At 44.1% G+C, this 24,274-nt stretch overlaps 1 protein-coding gene across 1 annotated transcript; it reads left to right on the forward strand.

Moving 5' to 3' along the window:
• Nucleotides 1–269: 269 nt before the first annotated feature.
• On the forward strand, nucleotides 270–5,282 carry LOC142464620 (uncharacterized). The gene is made up of 6 exons (XM_075567989.1): nucleotides 270–514; nucleotides 1,297–1,512; nucleotides 3,043–3,115; nucleotides 3,998–4,207; nucleotides 4,259–4,477; nucleotides 5,148–5,282. The coding sequence occupies exons 1-6, from the start codon at nucleotides 270–272 to the stop codon at nucleotides 5,280–5,282; spliced, it is 1,098 nt and encodes a 365-aa protein (XP_075424104.1).
• The last annotated feature ends 18,992 nt before the right edge of the window (nucleotides 5,283–24,274 follow it).

Below are 24,274 nucleotides of genomic sequence, written 5' to 3' on the forward strand. Positions count from 1 at the left end.
GATGAAGATACAGAAGAAAAGGCAGAAGATGAAAATGCAGAAAATGAAGATGAAGAAATGAAGATGATGAGATGAAGAAGCTGAAGAAAATGCAGAAGAAAATTAAGATGATGCAGAAGGTGAAGAAGATACAGAAGATGAAGATGCAGAAGAAGACACAGAAGAAGCAGAAGAAGAAAATGCAGAAGATGAAGAAGCAGAAAATTCAGATGCAGAAGAAGATGCAGAAAATGAAGATGCAGGAGATGAAGAAGAAGATGATGAAAAAGATGCAGAAGAAGATGAAGACGAAGATGAAGATGCTGAAGAAGAAGATGCTGAAGAAGATGCTGAAGATGATGCAAAAGAAGAAGATGCAGAAGAAGTTGAAGACGCATAAGATTCAGAAGATGCAGAAGAATATGCAGAAGATGAAGAAGATGCACAAGATGCACAAGATGCACAAGATACAGAAGATGAAGAAGATGAAAAAGCAGAAAATAAAGATGCAGAAGATGATGAAGCTGAAGAAGATGCAGAAGAAGATGAAGATGATGCAAAAGATGAAGAAGATGCAGAAGAAGAAGAAGATGCAGAAGAAGTTGAAGATGATGCCGAAGATGAAGAAGAATATACTGCACCGACACACTTTATTCGAGCAAATACCCAGTATGTACCTGGCAGATACCTGGAATGCGCCGCTCCTCACCTCTGACAAGCCCCGTTGCGTTTGCCTTCCCAGCCTGGGTTCATCCCTGGCTGACGGGCGGCTGTTCTGTTAAATGATAATGATTAGGATTTAATAGGCTGCAATGCTTCGCGTGTCTACCAGATGGCATAAATTCATGAATTGTAATGCAGTATATATATATATATATACTGTGCAGTATTGCAGCCAGCGGGAATAAAATGCTTCAATACCTGCCTGGAAAATAACCCAATGCACTCGGGCAGAAAACAGTCACAAACCTCAATACACCCGGGTATACCCGAATTCGTGGGACTAGCCGAGCTCGAATAAAGTGTGTCGCCAGTGTACAGAAGATACAGAAGATGAAGATGCAGAAGAAGAAGATTAAGAAGATGCACAAGATACAGAAGATGAAGAAGATGAAAAAGCAGAAAATAAAGATGCCGAAAAAGAAGATGCAGAAGATGATGATGAGATGAAGAAGCTGAAGAAGATGCAGAAGAAGCTGAAGAAGATGCAGAAGAAGCTGAAGAAGTTGAAGATGCAGAAGAAGATGTAGAATAAGTTGAAGATGCAGAAGAAGATGAAGACGATGCAGAAGATGAAGAAGATACAGAAGAAAATGTAGAAGAAGTTGAAGATGCAGAAGAAGATGAAGACGATGCAGAAGATGAAGAAGAAGATGCAGAAGAAGTTGAAGATGCAAAGGAAGATGAAGAAGGTGAAGGTACAGAAGATGAAGATACAGATGATGAAGAAGAAGTAGATGAAGATGCAGACGAAGAATATGCAGAAGAAGATGAAGAAGATGCCGAAAATACAGAAGAAGATGATGCAGAAGATGAAGATGCCGAAGATGAAAATGCAGAAGATGAAGATGAAGATGATTAGATGCAGAAGAAGATGAATATGCAGAATAAGATGAAGATGCAGAAGATGCAGAAGATGAAGGTGCAGAAGATGAAGAAAGAGAAGAAGAAGATACAGAAGGTGAAGAAGATGCAGTAGATGCAGAAGATGCAGAAGCTGAAAAGAAGAAGATGCAGATGCTGAAAAGAAGAAGATGCAGAAGATGAAGATGCAGAAGAAGATGCATAAGATGAAGATACAGAAGAAGATGCATAAGATGAAGATACAGAAGATGCATAAGATGAAGATACAGAAGAAGATGCAGAAGATGAACATGCAGAAAAAAGAAAATGCAGAAAATGAAGATGCAGAAAATTATGAAGCTGAAGAAGTTGAAGATGCAGAAGATACAGAAGTTGAAGATGCAGAAGATACAGAAGTTGAAGATGTAGAAGATACAGAATTTGAAGATGCAGAAGATACAGAAGTTGAAGATGCAGAAGAAGTTGAAGATGCAGAAGAAGTTGAAGATGAAAAAGAAGATGCAGAAGATGAAAATGCAACAAATGAAGATGCAGGAGAAGATGAAGATGCAGGAGAAGATGAAGATGCAGAAGAAGATGCAGGAGAAGATGAAGATGAAGAAGATGAAGGAGAAGATGAAGAAGATGCAGAAGAAGATGCAGAAGAAGATGTAGAAGATGTAGACGATGCAGATGCAGAAGATGCAGAAGATGCAGAAGATGCAGAAGATACAGAAGTTGAAGATGCAGAAGAAGTTGAAGATGCAGAAGAAGTTGAAGATGAAAAAGAAGATGCAGAAGATGAAAATGCAACAAATGAAGATGCAGGAGAAGATGAAGATGCAGGAGAAGATGAAGATGCAGAAGAAGATGCAGGAGAAGATGAAGATGAAGAAGAAGATGAAGAAGATGCAGAAGAAGATGCAGAAGAAGATGTAGAAGATGTAGAAGATGCAGAAGATGCAGAAGATGCAGAAGATGCAGAAGATGCAGAAGATGCAGAAGATAAAGATACAGAAGACAGAAGATATAGAAAATGCAGAAGATGACGAAGATACAGAAGATGAATATGCAGGAGATGAAGAAGTTGAAGATGAAGAAGCAGAAAATGCAGGAGATGAAGTAGATGCAGAAGATGAAGATGCAGAAGACGATGCAGAAGAAGATGAAGATGCAGGAGATGAAGAAGTTGAAGATGAAGAACAGATGCAGAAGATGAAGAAGCTACAGAAGAAGACAATGCAAAAAATTAAGATGCAGAAGAAGAAGATGCAGAAGAAGATGAAGATGCAGGAGATGAAGAAGCTGAGAAGATGCAGAAGTAGATGAAGAATATGAAGGAGAAGATGAAGAAGATGCAGAAGATAAAGATGCAGGAGATAAAGATGCAGGAGATGAAGAAGATGCTGAAGATGAAGATACAGAAGATACCGAAGATGAAGATACAGAAGATGCAGAAGATACAGAAGACGAATAAGAAGCAGAAGACGAATAAGAAGCAGAAGACGAAGAAGAAGCAGAAGATGAAGAAGATGCAGAAGATGAAGAAGATGCAGAAGAAGATGAAGAAGATGCAAAAGATGCAGATGCAGAAGAAGAAGATACAGAATAAAATGCAGAAAAAGAAGATACAGCAGAAGATGAAGAAGCTGGAAAGAAGATGCATAAGATGAAGATACAGAAGAAGATGCATACGATGAAGATACAGAAGAAGAAGCAGAAGCTAAAGATACAGAAGATGTAGATACAGAAGAAGATGCAGAAGATGAAAATGCAGAAGATGAAAATGCAGAAAATGATGAAGCTGAAGAAGATGATGAAGATGCAGAAGATACAGAAGTTGAAGATGCAGAAAATGATTAAGCTGAAGAAGATGATGAAGATGCAGAAGATACAGAAGTTGAAGATGCAGAAAATGATGAAGCTGAAGAAGATGAAGATGCAGAAGAAGTTGAAGATGCAGAAGATACAGAAGTTGAAGATGCAGAAGATACAGAAGTTGAAGATGCAGAAGATACAGAAGTTGAATATGCAGAAGATACAGAAGTTGAAGATGCAGAAGATACAGAAGTTGAAGATGCAGAAGTTGAAGATGCAGAAGATACAGAAGTTTAAGATGCAGAAGATGCAGAAGTTGAAGATGCAGAAGTTGAAGATGCAGAAGTTGAAGATGCAGAAGTTGAAGATGCAGAAGTTGAAGATGCAGAAGATGCAGAAGAAGAAGATGCAGAAGATGAAGATACAGAAGATGAAGAAGATACAGAAGATACAGAGATGAAGATGCAGCAGAAGATGAAGAAAATGAAGAAGATGCCAAAGATGAAGATACAGAAGACAGAAGATACAGAAGATAACGAAGCTACAGAAGAAGATGAAGATGCAGGAGATGAAGATGCAGGGGATGAAGAAGTTGAAGATGGAGATGAAGAAGATGAAGAAGATGCAGAAGAAGAAGAAAATGCAAAAAAAAGAAGATGCAGAAGAAGAAGAAGTTGCAGGAGATGAAGAAGCTCAAGAAGATGCAGAAGAAGATGAAGAATATGAAGGAGAAGATGAAGAAGATGCAGAAGATGCAGATGCAGAAGAAGAAGAAGAAGCAGAAGATGAAGAAGCAGAAGATGAAAATGCAGAAAATGAAGATGCAGAAAATGATGAAGCTGAAGAAGTTGAAGTTGCAGAAGATGCAGAAGATACAGAAGTTGAAGATACAGAAGAGGAAGATGAAGAAGTTGAAGATGCTCAAGATGCTCAAGATGCTCAAGATGAAGAAGATGAAGAAGATGCTCAAGATGAAGAAGATGAAGAAGATGAAGAAGATGAAGAAGATGAAGAAGATGAAGAAGATGAAGAAGATGAAGAAGATGAAGAAGATGAAGAAGATGAAGAAGATGAAGATGAAGATGATGAAGAAGAAGATGAAGAAGATGAAGATGATGTAGATGTAGATGTAGATGATGATGTAGATGATGATGATGTAGATGATGATGATGTAGATGATGATGATGTAGATGATGATGATGTAGATGATGATGATGTAGATGATGATGATGCAGAAGATACAGAAGATGCAGAAGCAGAAGATGCAGGAGATGAAGAAGTTGAAGATGAAGAAAAAGACGCAGAAGAAGAAGACGCAGAAGAAGAAGACGCAGAAGAAGAAGACGCAGAAGAAGAAGACGCAGAAGAAGAAGACGATGATAAAGAAGAACATGCAAAAAATGATGAAGATACAGAAGAAGAAGATGAATATGTAGGAGATGAAAAAGCAGAAGATGCAGGAGATTAAGAAGTTAAAGATGAAGAAGAAGATGAAGATGAAGATGAAGATGATGAAGATGAAGATGAAGATGAAGAAGATACAGAAGAAGAAAATGCAAAAAAAATGTAGATGCAGAAGAAGAAGATGAAGAAAATTATGCAGAAGATACAGAAGAAGAAAATGCAAAAAATGTAGATGCAGAAGTAGAAGTAGAAGAAGTAGAAGAAGTAGAAAAAGAAGAAGAAAGAAGAAGAAGAAGAAAAAGAAGAAGAAAGTAGAAAAAGAAGAAGAAAGAAGAAGAAGAAGAAAAAGAAGAAGAAAGAAGAAAAAGAAGAAAAAGAAGAAGAAGAAGATGATGCAGAAGAAGAAAAAGAAGCAGAAGCAGATGCAGAAGAAGATGCAGAAGCAGAAGAAGATGCAGAAGCAGAAGAAGATGCAGAAGCAGATGCAGAAGCAGAAGCAGATGCAGATGCAGAAGTAGAAGCAGATGCAGAAGCAGCAGCAGCAGAACATGGGTGGTTTTAGCATTGGTTCTGTTGTGGAGCTCAGTCAGTGGAAGCTTTAGAAATTTAGCCTTGGTCCCAAATACCATTGTTACAGTCTTGTCAATGTTTAAAAACAGTTTGTTTTGGGAAATCCAATTTTCAAGTTTCAAAAAGTCTGATAGAAGTATGTGTTCAAGGTCGGAGAGGCTATGGCTGTGTGCATATAAGATTGTGTTATCTGCATACATGTGTATTGAAGCTCCCTTACAAGCTGTAGGAAGATCATTGATGAACACTGAGAAGAGTAGGTGCCCCAGAACAGAGCCTTGCAGGACACCACAGGTGGTATCCAAGGGGTTGGAGTTTGATCTTGGGATCTACCTGATAGGTAGGAATGACACCAGTTTAAAGCATGCTTCCCTATTCCAGAGCACTGGAGTTTATCAAGCAAGATAACATGATCAACAGTATCAAAAGCCTTTGCAAAATCTAGGAATATTGCACCAGTGAGTTGTGCCAGTTCCATTCCACACTGGATCTCATTGCAAACTTTTAGCATGGTAGTTACCGTGGAGTGTTTGGGGCGAAAGCCTGATTGGAATTGGCTAGGGAAATTTGTCTTGTTATAGTACTCGCTTAATTGGGAGTGGACACATTTTTCCATGACTTTGGATAGGATTGGGAGAAGAGAGATTGGCCTGTAGTTTGAGACTTTGTTTTTGTCCCCACTTTTGAAGATTGGGACAACTCTGGCTGTTTTCAAGGTCTTAGGGATATGGCCTGCAGACAGAATAGAGTTGACTATGGAAGCAATTGGTTTGGCAATGGCTTGGGCACCAAGTCCTAGGAACTTAGATTGCAGTATGTCAGGTCCACATAGTCTGCTTAGTTTTAATTTGAGGAGTGCTTGTGTAATCTCCTCTTCGGATACTGGGGCAAATTGAAAATTGTGAGCAGTGTTTGAAGAGGGTGGGGCTATAAGGGTACTCACAAAATGAGATTCATATTGGTGGTTTGGGTTGCTTTTCATTAATAAGTTAGTAGCACTCCCCACAAAGTAATCATTGAATGCATTTGCAATGTAAGTGGGGTTTGTTAGAGTAATATCCTCTTTAGTGCTATTACTTGGTTGTTGATGGCTGGTAGGCTGGAATATATTGTTGATAACCTTCCAGAAGTTAGCTGGATTTGATGTACTCTGGTGAAGATTGTCAGAGTAATATTGTGCTTTTGCGTGTCTTGTTTGCCTTTTGCACATATTCCGCAGGCAAAGTGCCAGTTACTTTGCAGCTTTTCCACAAGTCATCCCTGAAATTGTAGATTGTTTTAAGGTCAGTAATAACCAACAGAAGGTGGGCCCCCATACTCTTATTCTGTGTAGTGGACCATGGTTATCACAGAGTTTTAAAAACTTGGATTTGAAATAGTCGAGCGCAGAATCAGGGTCTAGAATTAAGTCGATTCTCTACCAAGGGCAGTTGGTAAGGTCAGCCAGAAACTGTTGTGGGTTAAAGTTTTTGAATTTTCTAGTGAGTAGAACTTTAGGGATTGATTGGAGTAGTTGAATTTTCCTGTCACGCTGTGCTCACCACAAACAAAACTAGACCCTGGTACTGAGATGGGAGTAGGTAAACACCAGCCACAGACACAGGGGTCACGTCCGGAGTGTAGGGCAGTTTTGGTAGCCGGATCTGGGGAGGAGAGGTCAGGATTGTTGTTATACTTGCCGAGATCAGAGTTGGGGAGGTCAAGAATGAAGAAGGTACTATAGCCGAGGTCTGGTTTGGAGAGAGCCGGATGGTCGAGGTACCATATCATAGTCAGGGTTAGAAAGGAGCGGAGGGTCAGTGATAGCCTAGTTCAGAATTCCAGAGAGACGGATGGTCCAAGAGCAAGCCGGGTCAGTACACAGAAGACAGGAATAGGAACAACGGAACAGGAACAAGGCAAAGAGAGAGGTAAACACAGAGTAACAAGAATCTATGCTCAGCCAAAATTCCAGTGACACAGCTGAGCATATACAGTATAGTCAGAGGGAGCCAATCCCCAAGGGGGGCGGAGCGGAGGCACGGCCTCCGCAGGTGCAGCGATAGGCTGGGTAGTAGCTAGGCATGTGAGGATATTTAAGGCTGATAGAGTTTTGACACATTGATTGAGAGCATCGCGTGCGCGTCACATGCATGTGTCACCCTTCGATGATTCACTCCTTTGTACATGTGCACTGCGTAGGTAGAGGGGCACCGCTCCAGCGGGGGAAGCCCTGCACATGCGCGAGGAGGCACAAGTGTGAGTGCGGGATTCCGGGGAGCCGGCAATGGGTGCCGGAGTAGGAGGTGAGTGGTTGCGGCTGCATCGGGTCAGTGTGGGAGCGCGCGTGAGGCCGCTCAGTACAGGAGTCTTCACAGTACTCTCCCTTCAAGAGAGACCTCCGGGTGATTCCTGTAGGATTTGAGGGGATATTTCTGATGCAGGAGAAGGATCCGGAAAATGGGGGCTGTGTTAAGCCGGTTTCAGCATAGACATGTGAAATACAGAGGGGATCTTCTTTGGGGATGGGAGTTGGAGACGATATGCCACAAGGTTAATTTTCTCCAGAATAGAAAAAGGGCCCAAGAATCATGCGGCCAGCTTGAGTGTGGGTACCTTTAGGCATATATTCCTAGAGGAAAACCATACTCTGTCTCCGGGTTAAAATTCTGGAATTTTGGGACGGTGACGGTCAACATGAATCTTTTGTTTGGATGTAGCAATCCTGATATTCTCCTGAATCTTAGTCCAAGATTTCTGTAGGGCTAGAATCCGGTTGTCTGCCGCCAGTACCCCGGATGATGCGGAAGCAGAAGCATCTGAGGAAGACGAGTGAAAAACAGATGACCTGTGGGTACCTGACGATTGTGAGAGCGCTCGGATCTCCTCTTCTACAGACGCTGGTCCACCTGAATGCAGACAGCAATAAGCTTCTCCAAGTCTGCTGGGCGCTCCTGCGCAGTGAGCTCGTCCTTCAGCATTTCCGAAAGACCTTGCCAGAAGGAGGAAGAAAGAGCCTCACTGTTCAAACCCGTCTCTGTAGCAATGGTCTGAAATTCCAAGGCGTATTGGGCCACGGGGGTGGTTTCCCTGAGATATGTGGAGAAGGAAGGAAGCTGCAGTAATCTTATGCCCCGGGGTTGTCGAAGACACGTCGGAATTCCAAATGGAGTTGCCCGATATCCTGTGTGAGGTCCCTCCTTTGTTCCCAGATAGGGGAGGCCCAAGCCAATGAGTTGCCTGTAAGAAGAGAAACAATATAAGCCACTTATGACCTTGGGGTAAGGAACCGAGAGGGTGTCATCTGGAACTGAATAAATGACTGGTTGAGGAAGCCTCGGCATTCCAGGGGGTCACCGGAGTAGCAGTTAGGCACAGGAAGTCGGGGTTCTGAAGCCAAGGGGTTAACCAGTGGTGCAGTGGGGGGCACGAGAGGCGTGAGTATGGTGATGTTTTGCACCTGCACCATGAGGGTCCGAAGGTCCTGCTGTAGGGAATCCAAACGGCGACTGGATTGATCCAGGAAGTTTTCCAGTTTGGAAAACACTGTGGCGTGGGAAGCCAAGATGTTTCCCACCTCAGAGGGGTCTATGTTTTTGTGTCTGAGCATACTGTTACACTGTGCTCACCACAAACAAGATGAGACCCGGGTACTGAGATGGGAGTAGGTAAACACAAGCCACAGACAGGGGTCACGTCTGGAGTGTAGGGTAGTCTTGGTAGCCGGGTCTGGGGCGGCGAGGTCAGGATTGTTGTTATACTTGCCGAGATCAGAGTTGGGGAGGTCCAGAGCGTAGAAGGTACTATAGCCAAGGTCTGGTTTGGAGAGAGCCGGATGGTCGAGGTACTATTCCATAGTCAGGGTTAGAGAGGAGAGGCGGGTCAGAGATAGCCGAGTTCAGAATTCCAGAGAGACGGATGGTACAATAGCAAGCCGGGTCGGTACACAGAAGATGAATCTAAGCAGCAAAACAATGGAACAGGAACAAGGGAAGGAGTTTTGACACGTCGCTTGGGACCGTCGCGCGCCAATGTGGCGCAACGTGACCTGGGATTCACTCCTCTGCGCATGTGCACCGTATGGGTAGAAGGCACTGCCGTGCGTGAGGAGGCATGAGTGCGAGCGTGGGATTCCGGGAGCCTGTAACGCGTGCCGGAGTAGGAGGTGAGTGGTTGTGCGTGCTTCGGGTCCGTGTGAGAGCGGGCGGGAGGCCGCGCAGTACAGGAATCCTAACATTTCCTTACACAGAACACTATTGCATGGACACTGAAAATGTCAGGAAGGATGCCACAGGATTGGATTCTGCTGGGATTTGAGGAGAGAATCCAGTCTAGCCAGGAATTGTTGTGAGATTTCAGGTTTGTCCGTGTGGGTTTGGGAATATGTTGCATTAAGTTAAGTGACTTGATTTGGATTTTGTGTTTTTTTTTAGAGTCGAGCCAATTGAAGTTGAAATCCCCAAGAACTAGTAGCCCACTCTTCTCATTCAAAGAGGAAATGGAGCCATGAAATTGGGTGATATCAGTCATGGACTGGAGAGGGTCTTTAAGGGGGCGGTAGATGCCAGCAACCAAGATAGGCTTAGAAAATGGGAGGCAGATTTTGCCAACTAGGATTTTAAAAGAGGATTGGTTTGGGGGGCAATTTTATAGTGTAAATTGTAAGGTGTCTGCAATATAAAATAACACCCCATTTCCTCTCTTTGACCTTTCTCTCCTAGAAATGGAGTATCCCTGAATGGCGATATTTGCATCAGGGGTTTTGGGGTTAGCCATGTTTCTGTGAGAACGATGGCTATGGGTTTATGCATTAGGCACCATGCCCTTAGTTTGTCCAGTTTGGGCAGCATGCTCTGGATATTTATATGGGTGACAGATAGACCTTTTTGGAATTTGAAGGGGGTATTGTCAGGGGTATGGGACAGAGTGGAAAAGGGAGGGCATGGTAGAGATGTGAGTAGTTGTTTGCAAGTTTGTGATGTTTGACATTAGCGTGAGCAGTGGTTGGTGTGCTGGTTTTCAGAGTTCTCCACCAACATTCAGTAGATAGTGTAAGGCTTTTGAGTAATCTAGGGTGTATGATGTTGGTTGTGGGCCAGGAGGCAGGAGTTTGTAATGGGTAGAGAGAGTAATATTTCCATTAGGTCATGAGAAAGAACAAAGTTGAGGTACATACCTGGTTCATTATCACAGAGGTAGGTAATGTTGTATAGCCTGGGACCCCCTGGACCCCGTTTGTCCCCTTAACTGCCGATATGCAGTGGATACTTGGGAGAGTGATGGGAGGGTAGAGGGTGCGTCTGGCAGGTGGCAGGAGGTGCGGTGACAATCGAGTCACTGGAGGCTCCCGGCAGCTACCTCTGCAGGGAGCTGCCATGTTGTGAGTGAGTGTGCATGCGCAGTGCAGTTGCGCAGTACAGTTGCGCAGTGCAAATGATCAGAAAGTGGTGGCCATGTAGGAAATGGGCTTCATGGGGACTACAGCTCCCAGAAGGCACTGAGGCTGCGAGTCACGTGCCGCGCGAGATCCAGAAAGATACATTTGGGGTGCTTAGGACCATGCCAGTCAGAGATGGGACAAGGAACGTGTAGGGTGTGTGTGCAGGGTTTTTGTGGTGCCTGCACTAGGCCAGAGAACCCCATAGGCCCCAGCTAGGCCCAACTGCCATGTAAAATGTGTAGCTGCTACAAGGACAGGCCCTTAGATAGGGACACTGCCCCATTATCTCATTAGTGTCAGGGACACATAAAAGGACGTCGTGCAGCAGATGCGGCCTATGGTCTGGGACCAGACCACCAACGCAAACAGAGACTTAAGTTGGGACCCTCAAGCTGGATAAAACTCCACGTAGAGGCAGACTCATCGCTGACGATGACGGCATGGGACCCGGCGGTCCCTTGTCTTAAGTCGGTGCTACCATGTGCTGGAGCACCCGGCAGGTATCTCTACATCTCCAAGTGCACCAACAATAACACTTTAGTTGTGGGCAGCACTGTCACACATATTGGGTGGGTTGACATCTGTGGACACCGAGTGATTAGGTGCCAGGGGGCACCTCAGTACTTTGTGGGTATCCCATCAGTATGTGGACACTGGGTTGGAGGGCACTGTGGAGTAACGTCTGTGCATGGCCTGGTTGTTATGGGTGTAATATCGTTATCCCTATCATCATATGCATGCAGTAAACTGTTATCAATACCAGTGTGTATGCTTCTTGCATTGGGTCCTGGGACGGGGTTATCCAACATAATTAGGATCCCGCCCAGGTGGAGGTTCTGTCACAAGATGGATCAGGTTCACCCCAGGCTCCCAGCAGCGGAGGTTCAGGCCTCCTGTGAGCCACAGGTAAAGCACCACACACTCAGTAGCCGCCATATCTCCCATAGGTTGGGGGAAACAGCGCTACAGTTGCATTAAGCTGTTATGAGCCAAATGAGTATGTGCAGACTAAACAGCAGGGGTGTGCCTTTTCCTTCTCAAGATGTTATGCTGCATTGCAATGCTAGGGCCTATTTAGGGTTTGCAGAGGGTTGGAGGGGGGAGGAGGGCAGTTGTGTGCAGTCAGTGTTGGGAGAGGCTGCAGTTAATAAGGTGTAAAGGGGGGTTAAGTGTGCTGGCTAACAAGCATGGGATCATAGTGTGGTCAGAGTAGCTCACTATTTGTTGCCTTGTGTAGAAGAGTTTGCAGCAGGTCCATTCTCCAGTCAATTTCTGGACTCAAATATAGTCTAACAATATATTCTCACTTAAAATGTATCACTTTAAGATTCATCACTTCTTAAGATGCCAATGATAATGCCTACCCTGCTAATGCTTCCCTTAAAGTGGTGTTACTTTTATACATCTAAGCAGCCACATGACCTCCCCCCTCCCCAATAAATCTGCCTGTTACAAGTTAGACAATTAGCAACACACAGTTTAAAAATAAAAAGCCACCTTTTGATATTCAAAACATACCAAAGATCAATAATTAAGGCAGGGTGGGTTATTTCTTTTAAAACAGGGGGTTGCAGATCAGAGGGTTAAAACATAACAAAGATCAATAATAAAGGCAGGGTGGGGTATTTCTGGAAAACAGGAGGTTGCTGATCAATCAGAGGGTTAAAACATACCCTGCTAATGCTTCCCTTAAAGTGGTGATGATAATGATAATGGATAGAATGACTGCATGTCTGAGACACACAACAAAAACACCCTACAAAATATGGGACCCATGGCTTAACCAAGGATAGAGTTGATCACAAAACCCAGGTTCCAAAGTGCCTATTCGTGCAATTGCAAAGGAGGATCCAGTGAGGATAGAAATAAGAGTTCATTTGAATAGGGGGATGACTTCGAATGGATGGCTGCAAAACAGGATGGTGGTGGTAAATTCCTTCCCCTCCCCCCCCTCCCAGATGTCACCCCCCAGGTATTCCTGTGTAGGTTAATTTGATGTGTCTTTGCCTCCCCCCCCCCTCTTCCCCGGTTTTGTGGTGTACTCCAGGTGTGAAGGAGCCGAGTGGAGATGATCTAGTGGGGAGAGGGGGGCCACGCTCATGTCTGGCACCTCTCCCACTATGTATGTTTATTTCTGCCTGCATACTTGGATTTCCAATGTAATAATATTTTGATTTTTCCCATGTCATTTTTTGTTCTGTATCCCTAAAAAGAAAAACTTAATAAAAAAAATTGTGATTAAAAAAAAAAAAAGAAATCCTAAAATGGACCCATTCATCTGTCAATAAAAAATAAATTGTACTCTGGAAATACTAATGAAAATGCAATGGTGCTCCCTATACCCTAGTATCATCGCATTTCGATTAATGGCCCTGGAATGGGACAAACTATTGATCTCAATTCCTTGAATAGAAAATACACAGAGGAAATCTGCTCCTACTGTATGCACTTTTTAAAAAATCTGAAAGGTGGAGCGAAGAATAAATCCGGACGACGAATTCAAAGAGCCAAGTCTTGAGCCATTTTCTGAAAGTGTGATGGCATTTGATGTTTCTGAGGGATATGGAAAGGGAATTCCATTCTATGGCTCCCTGTACCGAATGGGCATGACCAGCTCGTCTAGTGCATTTGAATCTGGGGACTATTACAATGTTACCTTATTTTTTATGAAACCTAATTTCAGCATGGTATGAGAACTTTATAAAAAATAAACAATATAAAACCTTGATGCTTGGTATTAATGAATGAGTCATGTTGTCTTGGGCATCAAGGCTCAACTGAGAAACACAGATCTTTAATTTAGTAAAGTTACTGTTCAAAGAAACCAGTGAGAACTGGTTTAAAGAGAGTAAAACAGATGCATGCATCACACGTTTTGTGTCAATCAATCCATGGACCCTGTTGCACTATGGGAATTTAAAAAAAAAAAGCAAACAGCTGCTGGGGAGAATACAGGATCCTTGACTTTGTGCTCGATGTTAACTCCTTCATATGCAGAAAAAAGTGAAATAGACAAACGGATATCCAGGCACTGTCATTCAGTCTTTAACACTCTCTGCAGCAATATGGACCAACCAGATGGATTAAGAAAATAATGTTCAAAGTAGCAGAATCAATAATAATGTATGTGTTTAGTATCTATTACAAATTATTAATAATACAAATGATTATATGATGAGTGCTGTTCCCTTCATTCATTCACTGGTGAGTCCCGGTCAGTTTTTCTCTACCTAGTCTACTCCAAATAAATATATCCCGAACTTTGGGGCTCCCGGTGGTAACTAAATGGTAATATTTGGAGATTACTATATTAAAAACAAATATTACATCATTTTGCAGGGGATTTAAAGATGAATCTGACAGTTAACCAGTACATTATTTAACACTACCCCCCCCCCTAAAATGACGGTGATGCTTAGTATAATTATGGTAAGTATTTCTATGTACCTCATTGCGCTATAAGTGTCCCACTCAATATACTCCAATATGCTTCTTCTGAAAAATGTCTTATCATTTCGAATATAGAAGTAGCAGGCTTTATTACCACATTGAAGTTGGTTAACGGCCCGCAAGACATAACATGGAAATAAATGTGTGTTAAAAAGAAATCAAGTGATACATAGTTATATAGTAGATGAGGTTGAAAAAAGACATGTCCATTGAGTTCAACTTGTTAAATTTAGACAAAAGAGACGTATCCTATATTTGCACTTCCACTGTAATTATCCAGAAAAAGGCACTGAACCCTCCCACCCCCTCCCCCACAGTAAAACATCAGCCAATGATGTCTCACCATTGGTTTAAATGGAGTTGTTGTATTTGGAATTAAGTTTCATTGAAGCATTGCGTTAATGGTCCAATAACATTGGCTACATTCGTAATTTTGTACAATCATTTCAGGGAGGAAAAATAGCCAACATATCCATATAAAAGCGACTGAAAAGCCAAAATTAAAAGCTGAAAAGGCAAACATAAAGATGTACTGTAAGTCAGATTTCTAAACCAAATACGTGTGAAAAGTCAGCTTTACAGTACAACTGTCACAGACTACTTTACCATTTCTGATCTTCTGCCAGGAAATTGGACTTTTATAGTGGATAGGGCTGTCACAAAAGATAAATAACGGTTTGATTTTTTTCAGTAATAATGGGGGGGGTGGGGGAAATCCCTATTATAAACATTTTGAGTAATTACTATATACTTTGCATATTTACCAGGTGTGCTTGGCTAATAGGGCTATTGGCCATTACTCTAGGGGGTGTGGGAAATATGTTTGATAGGGGAGGTTGAGAGGTGGGTGTTTGGGGAGTTGCCCAGGAGTGGGTGGCTAGACCTCCCAGAGACATGGTGGAAAGGGTTTACCCCTCATTTGCCTTAGCAATTAGTAACTACATACTGATGCAGCCGCCAGTATTAGAACACATACCGGAGATATTCCTTGGAGATTCTGGGGCAGTCTCACAGAAATTGCCTCAACATTTCTGTTAAATTCTTAATGGCCCATCGGATTAACACAGCAGGGGTCCCTGCAGTCCCATTCAGTTTGCAGGGACCCCCTGCTGTGTTAATCCTATGGGCCATTAAGAATCTCAAAGAAATGTTGAGGCAATTTGACGCATTTACTGTGAGACTGCCCCAGAATCTACCCAGGCCGAGTTATAATACTCGTTGCTGCATCTGTAGGTTGCCAAGGAAGGTAGGAAGTGTATTTTTACCAATCACCTATTTAATGCTTGTGGTATACCTTTGTAGCCACCATTTATCCAAGGGGTTAATGTAATTTGTACCATAGGGTTATGTAATAATTTATATGACATAACCCTATGGTAGAAATATGACATAACCTCCCCTATTTTATCACAATGCGATAGTTAACACTTTATTAATGGTTCCATTAATTACCACATCATGACTAGTGCTAAAATATTGAAGGACATTTCTCATGTGTTTCCCACCAACATCTGTTACTTGTTTTTTGAGCACCGCAGTTTTTTTTTATTCAAGTATTGCACCCCAGAAAATATTACTGCAATATTTATACTTAGGTAATAAAATTGCCACAATAAGACTTGTTTTTTTTTTTTTTGCAAGGGGCAATATTAACTCTGTTTCAATGGAGATGGTTGACTTTAGGGCAATATTTTGCAGTCAAGCTGATACATTATTTAACAGTAGTGCTATTAATGACAATGAAGATAACTCGAGTGGTATTTTGTATGTTAATATTGGGGATAATAACATCTGCTTCATCTGTACATAGGATTGTGATCAATAAGGTGTACAGTACATAGTGTTAGTGTAATTAGTTTCTTAGGGTGGGGGTTGCAGGAGTATTTGTACACTAACTGGTGTCTGTCCATTTGTCTTTTGTCTGTTTGAAGAGTGAGAAAGAGAGAGAGTGAGAGACTGATTGAGAGTGAGAGCGATAGTGAGAGACAGAGAGGGAGTAACAATAATTAAGAGAGTGAAAGTTTAGATATGACTGAGTAATAGTGTGACTGAGAAGCAGAGGAGTGGGGTGAATAAGCAATGGAGGAGTGGTGAGGTCGGGATCTACACTTTATGTCAACTGAAATGTAATTTGTGATTACTATATTTTGTAGAATGCAACAAGCCACTATTATGTCACTGACTTTGCAGGTGAGTATTGTAGCAGAGAACAAGACATACAGGATCAATACATCTGAAATTACTTGTAACATTCCAAATGTCCGCTTAATTGGTGAGTCAATATGGTTACCTCCTTATACTTGCTAGAAAGACCTATAAACCAACTTCTCCATGGCTTCCCTCTTGTGGTTAAGAAAACGTACCTCATATTAAATAAGGGACATAGTAGAACATTCTTCACATTTCCTTACAAACATTGTGTTACTTGCGCACCATCCAACCGTACTGGAGTGTACTGTACCAGCCACAAAGTCTCTGAAGACTGATGAGTGATGAAATATATGGGAATCATGGCTGGAGCCTGAGTAAGACGCTCCCTCTAACTTGTCTGCTCTCTTTTCAACCTGTGATAGCATGGGTTACAAAGAATCAAAGGACAGGAATGACTAATAATTTTGTCCTTGGAATCACTCTGGGAAAGTCACATGCATATTAGAGCATACACTGGCGACACACTTTATTCGAGCTTGGCTAGTCCCACGAATTCGGGTATACCCGGGTGTATTGAGGTTTGTGACTGTTTTCTGCCCGAGTGCATTGGGTTATTTTCCAGGCAGGGATTGAAGCATTTTATTCCCGCTGGCTGCAATACTGCACAGTATATATATATATATATACTGCATTACAATTCATGAATTTATGCCATACGGTAGACACGCGAAGCATTGCAGCCTATTAAATCCTAATCATTATCATTTAACAGATCAGCCACCCATCAGCCAGGCATGAACCCAGGCTGGGAAGGCAAATGCAACGGGGCTTGTCAAAGGTGAGGAGTGGCGCATTCCAGGTATCTGCCAGGTACATACCGGGTATTTGCTCGAATAAAGTGTGTCGGTGCAGTATACTGTATTGTACTTCTCCATGGCATAGAGCTCTTTTCCTTGAAAAAAGATAGAGGGAAATGTCCGACGTGTGGCCATCTCAACGTTTATTATATTCACTGTTTTTGTTACTGACAAAAAATAATTACATTTTGGAACAATGTTATAGGTAAAAGCTGAAAAAACGTAAAGACTATACGCCTATCCTTTTTGGAATGTTGATGAATAGTTTATGTATGTATATCTTTATTTATATAGTACCCACAGTTTACTCAGCACTTTTCAAAATAGACAATACAGGGAATACAATAACTGAAACAAACAAAATCAGGCAGTTGGAAAATAAATCTCTGTCCTTGAAAGCTTTCAATCTAAGCGGTATGTTATGAGACTCACAGAAACAGCAGGCATGGGAGTAAATGCAATAGAGGGCAGATGCTTCATTTAAAATGTGTGTTTTCAGTTTTGACTTAAAGGTGGGGCGAGAAAGTGCTTGGCATATACAGGTGCGCCGATGAGTATTCTAAAACAGCTGGGTACATGCTGCAAACATTTCAGTGACATATCTGCAGAGACTAATGGTCCATCGGATTAACACAGCAGGGGTCCCTGGCACTCCCATTCAGTTTGAATGGGACTGCCAGGGACCCCCGCTGTTAATCCGATGGGCCATTATTCTGTCTGCAGAAATGTCACTGAAATGTTACAGCATGTACCCAGCATGTACCTGGGTCTTTTTGGTGATAGCCCCAGATTTGTTTTAGAATACTCGTCGGCACTACAGTACCTAGTGTGAGGGAGTTTCACAGGTAATGAGCATTGAGGTACTGTAAAAAGGTTGAAATCAAGAGAGAGCAGTAGTGGTGAGAGGGGTGGAAAGAAGACAGTTATGAGCATAGCACAGGAGTTGAGCAGGGACATTGTAAGAGACGTGTTCAGAGGTACATATAATGGAGACCGATTGGGGTGAAATTATATCTTGGCTTTATTGAGCCTGTTTCTTAATGCAGGCAAAATATACAAAAACACAAAATAACAAACACCTATCCCTGTGTAAGGGCTAACTTACTTCCCCAGTCCCTTTCTCCAAGGCTGGAGGGATAAACCCATTACCACCCTATTCCCCAAAGTCTCAAGAGATACCTTAAAGCAGGTGGCCCTTCATGTCAGTCCCTGGTAGGTTCCTGGGTCCCCTGTGTCCAGAAATATAGGTCTTTGGGTGTCTTGATTTCAGCAGATCATTTCTGCTTAAAACCTCTTTCCTTTTGTCAGCACCCTTGTGTACTGAGGAAAATCTCCCTTCCTGTCTCAGAGGCAGGCTTTTTTTGACACCTCTAATCAGCCAGGTGGTGTTGGTTAATTGTCTACCAGCAGTTAACCACCACACTGCTGGATTAGAGACACATTTTTGAACAGGGATAAGTCCCCTGTTATAGACATAATAAGAGATCAACCCAGATATGTAGAAAGGTGGAGCATACAAGTAAATCCTTGAAGGTAAAAAGGAGAACTTTGTGTGTGATCCAAAACTTAATGGGAAGCTAGGAGAGCAATTTAAGGAGGAGATTAACCGTGGCTGTTCTGGGAGAAAGGGCAATGACTCTTAAAAATGGTCTTTTAGATCCTTCAAGATTGAGGTAGGTACTGTATATTTGTTCAAATAATCGTTTATTCTTCAGAGACAGAAAGCATATTACAGGCATACAGGTTCAGACTTGAGAACATTCCTCATGATGGTATTTTATAGTTCTGTTCTCTATATGTCTAGGCTAAACCCTTATACCCATTTTCTTATAACCTGCTATATGCGGCAGTTACAGCTCAACCTTGTTATAGCGTGAGCTGCTACAACGTGGATCCGCATATAACGCAGTCTGAGCGTGGCTCCCGATTTAAAACATCTACAAGGTTTTATTTTTCTCCAAAGTTTTATTGCCAACGGAGACACACATACACACACATCCCCCCCGGCACATCACACACACACACAATACTCCCCTGCACATCACATCCCCCTGCACATCACCCCTCCTGTACATCCCACCCCCCTTCCTGCGCATCACATCCACCCTGCACATCCCACACACACACACAATCTGTCTCCGCCTTAGACATGATCCCCGGCGCTCCGATTCCCCCAGTCTGTCACCAGCGCCTTAATCCCTGCTCAGCATCTCTCTGGGAACCGGAAAGAGAAACATCCTGCAGGATCTCATGGGAAATGTCACATTAACCCTACACATCCCAACTCCACCTCTGGCTTACGTTAACCCCTCTGTATCCGGCTCCCAGCACGGATCTCTGTGTTCAGTCCTAAATAAATACGTCACAAGTAACATGTAACGCTGTGTGTGGGGTCTCTACCGCTGTATGATACTATGTGGGTGGGTTTCATGTAACCCTTTGCGGAGGGGTTAATGGGGGATTTTATGAAAAAGCATTGTTGGGTTAATCGGATCATTGTGTATTATAGTGAGGAAAGTCTCAGTTGAGGGAGCTGTATAATAGCCAGAGTGTAGAGGGTCCAGAAGGACAGGGGAATTAAGAAAATGTATGATTTGGGAGAACATGATAGGTTCTAGTAATTTGGAGGCAAAAGGAAAGAGGGAAACAGGGCAGGAGTTGGCAAGCAATGTACATGTTGATTTTGAGAATAAGCATGACCACTACATGCATAAAGGATGAGGGGAAAGTGCCAGTCAAGATCTGGGTGAGTGGGGACTAACATTCCTATAGGAGCAAGAGGTCTGACAATGTCAGGAATGGGCTTAGGCCCCGCCCCCGTTACTTACTTCACAACGTCACTGTGACGCTTGTGCTCCCACGCAAAATCCAAGACAAGACAAGGAGGGGGACCCGGAAGTGAGGTGTGGAAGCTGCAGGAGACTCGAGATAGAAGAAGTTGCCGCGCAGCTGGGGAGCAATGCACACGAACGGTGCATGTGAACGCGCCGCGCGCAGGAGAATGCACACGCTCTCAGACACCACCGCGGCGGTGTGAGGTATGCCACTAGTGATGAGCAAAGGGGAGGTGGATTCCAGAGCACAAGGTCACAATAGAATTACTTCCTGGAGGACATCCAGCCTCCTTAAAGGCATAGTGCCAGTAACAAAAGATTGCAACAATATTACAAACAAAGAAAGGGTTCTTTAGTTGAATGCTTTGGCCAAAGTATTGTAAGCTTGCTACCACTTCAAGGTAAACCCTATTCAGCAGGTCCTACACTACCTGCAATGATAAACTAACCTCAGTAAAGAAAGGAGAAATGTCCCAGTCTTCCGGTAATCCAAAGGAGGTGAGTAAGGGTCCCAGAGGAAGTCCAGGCAGGGACAGCATGTGATGGCAGGCACAAGAAGCATAGAGTACTGGGGTAGTACTTCACAGGACCCAGGGCAAGTAGCAACTGACTGTATTTAAAGGTCAGCAGCAGCTGTTAGCAATGAGAGAGTATGAGTGAGGCTTCCTTCCTGTCAGGTGGAAGAAGGCATGATTTTCCAGAAAGCAAGATGGCATCACTTGCTTCAGAATGCTTGTAGTCACTTCCTGTAGAGAAGAGGCGTGGCCTCTGCGGAAACAGGGAAGGGTTCAGGACACAGACAAACATCAGATAATCTTGACTCGCAGCTAGAGGGCAGCGATCAGAAGTTCAACAGGTAAGGAGGGAACACCCCGCAGGGGGCATGTTCCCCAAATCATCACAGTCACGAGTGACGCATATCAGCCGCAACCTGCACGCAGGCGCCGTGCTGCTAGGAAGGGGAATACCGAAGGGTCCGTCTCCAGGCTCCATTGCAGTGACGATATGGGCAACACATGGCACACACTAGCTATGCACAGACGTCACGTAGACACAGGCAAGCAAGGGGTTTATTCACTCTATTCCACAACTGCTATTCACTCCACCCCTGCCAATCAGTACACAGTATACCTGTGAGTACTTATTGCTGTTTCACCATTAGCTGCTCAGCCAGTCCTCTTGCAAACTGCCTGAGCATAAACTCTGTTCTAGTGACTTGTGCTTACCTCAAGCTTCCTGCAGCCCTGCTTTTGTCTTATTTCCTTCTTGTATTTTTGTGAGGAATCAGGGATCGCGACACCCGCGCCCTGGTTCCTCTGCTGATATATTACCTCCTGCTGCCGTGGCGCGCATCCCTCGCCAGCGCCACTCACCTCCGGCAGTTCTGGGGGTTCCCCGTTGTCCTCGGCGTCCCCGGTTTCCAGCAGTACCTCACGCGGCCGCCATGTTGCTCGGGCGCGCGCCTGAACAGCGCGCGCCGGGTGAAGTTAATTTATTCACTGCTCTGGCAGTGAAGACCCGCCCCCAACACAGGAATATGATCTCCTGTCAAGACAAGAGTCCTCACCTGCCTGCCAATCAAGGGAACCTATCCAGGATGGCTCCACGCAGTCCTCCAGGTCTGCCTTCACTTCTGATTGGTCAGCCACACTTTATAATGCCAGTCCTTCCTATCATTCATTGCTCGACATAGTTTTCACTTGGATTACTACTCTGGCGTTTTCTCTCTCATTCTCTCAGGTTACGACTTGGCTTGGCGGACGTCTCTCTCTGGCTCTAGACCCCTGCTTGGACAAACGACCTTCCGGAATTCTCCAATCCCAGACTTTGGCTAACGGCAACGACAACGGCATTTCTACACCGGTACCGGAAAGTATTACTAGCTAAATACACCTGGCCTGGCAACGCCAAAATCACCACACTCCGGACACGCTCCCTTTGCTGCGGGTGCGTGCTTCTATATGTTCCTCACCTCAGTGAAAGGAACGGGTCTGGTCTGCGGGCAGCACCGGCGTAACATTATGTCGAGCCCACAAGACGCAGACCAGACTGTGGACTCTATGATGACGGCCATGTACCAACAAATACAGGCCTTAACGGATCAAGTGGCTCTCCTCTCCCAACAGGTATCGGACCGCCCTTTACAGGCTCCGCCTGCGGCTGCACCCCCGGCGCAGCCTGACTTACCTTACACTTCATTTTCAGTTCCGAAGATTCCGGCTCCAAGGCCCTACGCAGGGGATCCACACGCCTGTCGTGGCTTTCTCAACCAGTGCGAGATCCAGTTCGAGATGGCTCCCCAGTTGTATGCTACTGGCCGGAAAAAGGTAGCCTACGTATATAGTCTGCTCACAGGTAATGCACTGGCATGGGCCTCTCCGATCTGGGAACTACGCCCTGATATTAACCGCGATTACGCGGCCTTCAGACGGGACTTTCGACAGGTTTTTGATATCCCCGCACGTCAAGAGACTGCTTCTGATACCCTGCTAGAGCTTACACAGGGACGTCGGCCTGTGGGTCAATATGCCTTGGAATTCAGAACCGTAGCAGCTGAGACTCATTGGGGTCAGGAGGCTTTAGTCACCATCTTCTGGAAAGGTCTATCGGAGTCTCTGAAGGATGAACTTGCTTCCCACACCAGGCCAGAGTTACTGGAGGATCTCATCACCCTGGCTACCCGTATGGATCAGCGCCTTCAGGTACGCCGCGCTCAGCGTCAGCTTCCCCGGGCTACGCCTTTCCGTGCTTCCTTTTCCAGGTTCTCTACTAACCAGAGACCCGTCGTATCCCCGTTACCGGCGCTGGAGGCTCCAGAGCCGATGCAACTTGGAGTTCAGCAACCTCGGGTACCGTCACGACAACTTCGCTCTACTGGGGAATCGTGCCATCATTGCGGAGCTTCTGAGCAGCGTATCCGTAACCATCCTCCATCTCCGGGAAACGACTAAGCCCAGTGAGTACGAAGGGGCGCTCTCTGGGTACTGAATCTCCTTGTCCCCCTCCCAGAAGGGAACTTCCCAAAAGATTGACTATTCCCGTCTCCCTTTCAGGACCGACTTTCCGCACCTCCACTGCTGCATTTATCGATTCCGGCGCAGGAGGGAATTTCATAGATCAAACCTTTTCTGAGCAAAATCAAATTCCGCTTTCCAGGAAGGACTCTCCCGTTGCCTTGGTCGGGATTGATAATCGACCTCTCACCCCGGCTTATATCTCCTTAGAGACCGGACCTATCACCCTTTCTACTCATTCTCACAAAGAGACTCTGGGTTTTGATGTTATTCATGCCCCAGGAACACCTATCACGCTTGGCTTGCCCTGGTTACAGAAGCATAATCCACTCATCGATTGGGTGTCTCCTATCCCTATTAACTGGAGGTCAAGGTCAGAGAAACCTTTTTCCTCTATCAAGCAACCATCCTTTCTATTAGCCAATACATCAAGTTCTCTGAGGGTGTTGCCTTCTCCATATGCCGAATTCTTGGACGTTTTCAGCAAGGCTCAGTCTGAACTTCTACCTCCTCATCGTTCCTACGATTGTCCGATTGATCTGGTACCTGGTTATACCTTGCCGAAAGCCAAATCTTATCCTCTCTCGTTGCCCGAGACCAAAGCTATGGACGAATATATTTGTGAGAATCTTAAGCGGGGCTTCATACGTCATTCCAATTCTCCTGCGGGGGCTGGATTCTTCTTTGTCAAAAAGAAAGATGGTACTCTCAGACCATGTATTGATTACCGGGGTCTGAACCATATCACGGTGAAGAATCGTTATCCACTCCCACTCATCTCCGAACTCTTTGATAGACTTCAGGGGGCCAATCTCTTTACTAAACTGGATCTCCGTGGGGCATACAACCCCATCCGCATCCGGGAGGGCGATGAATGGAAGACTGCCTTCAACACCCGTAGCGGACACTACGAATATCTAGTGATGCCCTTCGGGTTATGCAACGCACCGGCAGTTTTTCAGGACTTCATCAATGACATCTTTCGAGACGTTCTTAATATATTTGTCATTGTATACCTGGATGACATCCTTATTTTTTCTCAAAACTTACAGGATCATATCATCCATACGAAGTTTGTGCTTTCACGCCTCCGCGAGAACCGGTTGTTTGCTAAAATGGAGAAATGCATTTTTCATCAGTCTACCACTTCTTTTCTCGGATACATCATCTCCAACAAAGGTTTGGCCATGGACCCAGAGAAGCTAAAGGCCGTCG

Source organism: Ascaphus truei, chromosome 13 (assembly GCF_040206685.1).
Source record: "Ascaphus truei isolate aAscTru1 chromosome 13, aAscTru1.hap1, whole genome shotgun sequence".
Lineage (NCBI taxonomy): Eukaryota > Metazoa > Chordata > Amphibia > Anura > Ascaphidae > Ascaphus > Ascaphus truei.

Bases quoted from the DNA above. Each gene is read 5' to 3' on its own strand.
- LOC142464620 (XM_075567989.1), top strand. From the start codon at position 270: ATGCAGAAGAAGATGAAGACGAAGATGAAGATGCTGAAGAAGAAGATG. The intron at 3,116-3,997 runs GCAAAAGATGCA...CAGAAGAAGAAG, and splicing joins CAGAAGAAGATGAAGAAGAT to AAAATGCAAAAAAAAGAAGA. The intron at 4,478-5,147 runs GTAGATGTAGAT...AAAAAGAAGAAG, and splicing joins ATGAAGAAGATGAAGATGAT to AAGAAGATGATGCAGAAGAA.